At 37.3% G+C, this 6,360-nt stretch overlaps 2 protein-coding genes across 2 annotated transcripts; one reads left to right on the forward strand and one right to left on the reverse strand.

The window, feature by feature from the left end:
• Nucleotides 1–80: 80 nt before the first annotated feature.
• On the forward strand, nucleotides 81–1,743 carry BATDEDRAFT_28725 (uncharacterized protein; the record flags this gene model as incomplete). The annotated part of the gene is made up of 4 exons (XM_006683102.1): nucleotides 81–266; nucleotides 349–1,258; nucleotides 1,330–1,519; nucleotides 1,596–1,743. The coding sequence occupies 4 exons, from the start codon at nucleotides 81–83 to the stop codon at nucleotides 1,741–1,743; spliced, it is 1,434 nt and encodes a 477-aa protein (XP_006683165.1).
• A 608-nt stretch (nucleotides 1,744–2,351) lies between these two features.
• Nucleotides 2,352–3,254, reverse strand: BATDEDRAFT_28726 (uncharacterized protein; the record flags this gene model as incomplete). The annotated part of the gene is made up of 1 exon (XM_006683107.1): nucleotides 2,352–3,254. One exon carries the CDS (start codon nucleotides 3,252–3,254, stop codon nucleotides 2,352–2,354), a length of 903 nt encoding a protein of 300 aa, XP_006683170.1.
• Between the last annotated feature and the right edge of the window lie 3,106 nt (nucleotides 3,255–6,360).

Here is a 6,360-nt window from a genome sequence, read left to right on the forward strand (position 1 = left end):
GTCACCCTTGAAACTGCCGTCATTATAAAACGGCAGTCATGTATCAGGTTCAACCCATTTTCATTACACTACTCGATACAATGCTGATTACTCTAGAATGCGTTATACTTGCGTTACAGGCGGTTGCTGCAGTTCGACTTGAATTAGAATCACCTTTTGAAAGTGCCAGTCCATCAAATAATAGACTGTCAAAACGATCACCCGTTGAATTGGATGGTGATATCATAAAATGTTACACAATGAAGTTCAATGTTGATGGAGTCAATGTATGTATCATGCCATGCTATGCATTGTAGTTTGATATCAGTTTGCACCACGTTGAATCAATCTCACACTTGTTTAAAATAGTTGAATTTACGAGTCGATTCAACAGTTTCTGATATAATGGTACCACTTCCTAGTTCAAGCAACGATGTAGGTTTGACTCCGCAACACACTCCAAGTGGAGAACCTGTTGCTATAAATTACAAAGGCAAAGAGTATAAAGGAGTTACTTCCACAGCCGATGTGACGATTCCGGGTACTAGGATAACTGGCATCAACTTACCAGTAATAGCAGTTGAAAAACAATCACCAGATCTAGTTGGTATCGATCCAAATTTTGATGGAATATTTGGGTTTGCCTATTCCTCGTTGTCAAAACAACATTCACAAATCACTGCGATGGATAGTTTGTACAATGATGATGTCATTCCCAATAACGAGGTTAGTCTTCAACTATGTCCGTATGATATTCTGCATGAAAGTTTCATCAATATAGGAAACACGGATATAACTCCAAAATGTGGAACGAATGGAAAAAGTATTGCATGGGTACAATCGCCATCAAACAGTTACTTTAGTGTCAACATCAAGAATATACTAGTCAATGACGAACCAGTGAATCTGCCTGCTGAATTCCAAAAAAAGAAAAGAAAAAATGGACGTACTTTGTACTCTGTTGTGGAAACATGCTTTTTATATATGCGTTTTCCTAAAGTAGTCGTGGAAACGCTAGTTGATGCTATTCTTGATAGTAATGCGATCACTATCAACAATAATATGCTTGAGCGCAAGCTCAATGATAAAGAAATTGAAGACATATTTTGGAAACATTATCTAATGTCTGAAAAATACTTTCGTACTGGTTGGGACAAGCTACCAACGCTTTCAATTACAATGTTTGCTGAAAACCCCGTAACTGATGACAATCGCGATTCCGTTGTAACAATCAGACTGGGTCCTAGAGACTATATGCAGAGAGTTGGTTTTGAAAAATGTAAGTATTTGACAATTGTATGCAATGTGTGTTGTTTGATTAACCTGACTAATGTACATGTCGAATTATAGTTGCGTTTGCTGTAAAAGCTGGTTCAAATGATCATGCAGTTCTCGGTGTATCATTTATGACTCGACTTAAATTGACATTTGATCGAAAACATAAACGCACTGGGTTTGGTCCTGGATGTGGATGCGAACTCTCGACTGATGGATATCCTACTATTTCAAACGGTTATCGAGTGCTCTGGCCATTGCCACGGTAAGCTGCTTGATATTGATGTGTGAATGTGTAGATTGATACTGATATTGATCATGAATTTGATGCATGCTGTTAGATTGCCTGAAGAACCAAGTACTTCAGGTTCAGATGGCACATTTATTCGCAGAAGAAAACCATCAACTACAACTGATCAAGTAGTTGTGCCTGAAAAAACTCACCACACTGTCAAGAGTCACACAACGACTCACGATAAACTCGACTGAATACAATTCATTAGTGACAAACTGATACTATACGTATTTTTAATGTGGTGTGTCCATGTTTGATTGTGTGATATGTTCAAGCCGTGCATGTATTGGATCAGTGCAATATGGTATACTGCTGCAAATATCATGACTATCACATTCCATTAGTATGTGTGATCATATTGCACCAATCGACCAGTATACGATCATTGGATACATCAACATGTGCATAATGACCATATTGTTGGCATTGTATATTCAACATGTGATATTTGACACTTGACAAAGTTGACACTACAACTGATGTGTGTGATCAGTCAGGCTATTGATGCAACCATATCGACACCACAATCAACGAGTCAAACCAGTCAAATTGGTCAGATCTGATATCAACACACATGACTATTGTTGATATTGGTGTTTCATGTGCCAATACGACATGTCAAGCAATATCATATCGACACAATACACACATGCATGTCAGTATCATCAATGCATACTATGATATGATACCAACCAAGACAGTGTACAATGATCAAATATAATGCATGCAAATCCAATTTTATTGTAAATTAAACCAGAAATACAATTGAATCGGCTGAAACAAGTCCAGATTAACATTCCAGTCAATTGGATGGACCGCCACGTCTGGATCGCTGAAAAGATGATCCAAATCTAGCGATAAACTTGGAGGAAGCTCTCCGCATACTGAAAGTACTCTTCCGATTAGATTTATATCTAGATTCTTCATCGGATGAATCATCAGATTCTTCTGATGACTCTTCTGATGATTCTTCGTCCGATGATTCAAAATCTCTGCGTTTTCGTCGACCACCAGATTTTCGATGCTTTCGTCGACCATCAGATTTTCGATGTTTTCGTCGGTCACCAGATTTTCGATGCTTTCGTCGACTAGATTTTTTACCAATACTCTTGTATTTTAATAATTGCTTTTCAAAATAATCTTTAACAGAAGGCCTTTCTTTGATAAGCGAAGTTTGGTGAGCAACTGATGCAAGATTCAGAGGGGTTCCGAAAACGAAACTCACAATCCGTTTATCGTTTTCCCATTCCTTTTCTACAAGACGAGTAATCTCGGACTGGCAATCATCAAGGCTTTTTCGAAGTTTGCCAAATTTGGAATCTTGAGCTTCAAGATCAGGCTTAGTCTTTTCAGTTTTACCATATTTTGGATTGCCATTGCCTTTTTGAGCTTCACTTTTCAGATTTTCAAGATCTTTTTCGTAGCCCATTAGCACTTGATATCGACTGTCGTATCGAGATTTTAACGGGCCATACATTTTTTCTTGCTGATTACGAGCATCCTGTATCAGTATGTGTTTTTTGAGCAAATACTTGATCTCATCTGGAATTGGACTAAGATTATCTATGCCTATACCGTTTGTACTGGAAGTGTCGGCTGAAGTGCTAGCTCCAGTATTTTTAGCTGCACTGGGATTGACTGGGCTGGCTGTAGTAGCTGAACAAACAAACAGGATCGATGACAATACAGCAACTGCGAGTTTCATTCTACTGGTTTGATTGAGCAAGTTGTAATGTCATTCAACAAGTCGGTTTTTGAACTGTATTTATATCCATTATTGAATAAATGATATTAAAAGCATATTCCTTGAATGGTCGTTTTAAGGGTTAGTATTACTGTCAGGGTTGAATGGTGATTTGTTGTCAATGCCAAACTTTGAAGAGTCTCCCTTTATATGTTGACCTGTAACCTTGGCTGAGCTGCTATCTGACCATACATTCGAATATCATATGGTTGGCTATGCAGTCCCACCCTAAAATGGCTATGGTCAAGGGTTAGGGTTAAGAAATGAGTATAAACCAAAACTGGAATGAGTTGACACTCGGCTATTAATTGGTCATCAATATTGTTGTGATATTCCATGCTTGTTAAAATAGCAAGTGATTGGCATGATTCAACGTACAAGTAGTGTATAATGAATATCGGATGATACCGGTTTACTTGAACAAGAGTGCTAAATCCGTTGGAATAAATGTAATTTAGTCGTCTATTTCTGTACTACATTTTACATCCTCATTGTTATGTTGAAGCAATCAGACATTGACCGTTTACGTATAGTTTGAATGGTTAGTGTGTATCTGTTGTAATATCCAAGCAAGATATCTAAGCTTCAACCCTTAACAAGCAAGCATTAGTACTTGCATTGGACACACCCTAATTTATCATTTCCTCATTATCTCCCTTATGTTTCAATACCACTACTCTTACTTTTCAAAAGACCCAGCGTTACCAATATTTTATATAGCAGCATATTATATTATTACTTGTTGAAAGACTCGGTAATTTTTGTATATCTTGTATACTCTACTTTTTCGATACACCTAAATCCTTTAACATGCTACACAATATCAAATGTATACAAAAAACAGCTGGAAATGGAATGTGTTTGTAGAAATAGAAAACACCATACACAATATGACAGCAGTATTGCATACATACAAATCAAAGTATGCTATCATGATTGTCAACAGATTGATTGAAAACAACTTTATATCCAACTTGCCCATCAACAACCAACAACTCTGTTGGAGTTTTGTGTAATCTGATTTACATTAATTTAAATGGAGTGTGTGTATGATCTGTAACTGTTAGTAGTTGACAGAAAATAACAAATCAAAAGTGTAATGGAAGTTGCACAATAATTCAGGATCAGCAGATTTGGTTTTTTCAATGATAATGAAAATATGTAATAAAACAATAATATGTTGAAATGGTTGGAAGAGTCATTTATTAATAAATATGAGTTATAGTCAGTCTTGTAGTAATTGATTGATTGTATCTTGGTGACACAAACAAGTAGAATGTATGATGAGCAATCAGAAAAGTAAATTGATCAATATGTGTAATTCCTATTGTTTACCAAGTCAAATAGTGGAATTATGGCACACAAACATTGGTGATACGAGTCCCTTGGATCATCACATATTACCATTTAGTATTCTGCATGGATACTCGACACATTTGGTAGTCATACATTGTATGGTCACCAAGTTTGAACCCACATTCATGTATTGTGTTTGACTGTCAATATTGTCAATACAACTCTGTACACACATTTGTTGTATTCTGAATCACAGATACGATCGCAATCTAGTTCAACAACAATCATGATACATGTCAGTAATGCAACTGTTGTTTGCATGTCAATCGCCACCAACACCACTGTATTGTCAACCAGTCCATGACACTGACTGTTTATTACACACCAACACTGTTAGTATTCCGTTTACATGACTAGACTGCAAGTTGTCGTATTCGTTTGTGTAGATTTGAAATTGTTAGTAATCGAGTTTTGACATTCAATTCGTGCTGTTTTTGTATATTTTTGTATATTGCTGGACATTCAACTCAACGTCTTGTTCCAAAGTAGACATGTGTTTGATGTCATGTTTGTATAATCGAAACAGGAATCCAGTTTGCCAAGTAAATGCTGCAAGACTCTTGACAACCAGTCATGTACAGTATTGAGTCGGATGTTCATACTATTGATAGCATGACAATTGACAGTTCAAGAGTTATGTTGAAGCTTTTCTAATCATTGGCAATACTTTGAGTTGGCGTATTGAAAGTATTACAGTTGGTATAAAGTATTGATATTGCTGATATGACCATCAATCCATACTGCATTGAACAGGACTGCAACACAGTATTATATCACTAGATCAAGTGTTGAGGCAGAGCCGTTTGAAGGATTTTACCACTAATATTTGGCCAGCTGTTGTGTGGATAAACCGTTACCCTATACTGACCGTAACCTGAAACTGACTGATCATGCCAATCGATCTTGACATATTCTTTAGTATATGGGTCAGGGTCACCAGTCCTTGACTATGAGTCCTGTTTCATTCAATGGCTGAAGAGTTGTGCATAAAACAGCCTACACATGAGTATCTGTGCTACATATACCTAAATGGCGGTCGAGTTGTTGCTGCATAAGCTTGTATAACCCGTATGTCTTGATTATATTTTTAACCACCATAAAAGTATGGTTCATATCCACAACTGGCTCATTCATTACCAAGAATTGTCCTACTAATTGACAAGCTTTATCACATCCATTCTCGTCAACAGGATGAAATTCATATCGACTATTGTGTTGTTGCTGTTGTCGGTGACAGTCAGTGCAGTAGTCATTGATCGTCCGTCTGCCAGCGAATCAGAATCTGTAAAAGAATGTTCAACACACATGCAGCAACACACTGGTATTTGCGCTTCAACTGGAACAGAGCAACAATCAACTGGAACCAATCATGATGTAGCTCAGTCGACTGTAGATCCTGATGATTCAGACAGTTCTGTTGAACAGTCCGATGAATCATCGTCATACTCTCAGTCCAAACAGTCAGATGATGATATATTTGACAACACACTATACGACGACGTCTGCCATCTTCCTAAAAACTATATCCCAGAGAACAAACGGCCCATTCTCACACCTCAGCAAAGGCTGGATAGAGTCGAAAAAATAATGAAGAATATGGGTATGGAAATTCCAACTGATGTTGGGGACGGATATCCGCACAAGATGAGCACCAAGACAAAGGAAAGAATACTAGAAGCTAAACAAAAGGAGCGTAGAATGAGCTCATCTG

Source organism: Batrachochytrium dendrobatidis, assembly GCF_000203795.2.
Source record: "Batrachochytrium dendrobatidis JAM81 unplaced genomic scaffold BATDEscaffold_24, whole genome shotgun sequence".
NCBI lineage: Eukaryota > Fungi > Chytridiomycota > Chytridiomycetes > Rhizophydiales > Batrachochytrium > Batrachochytrium dendrobatidis.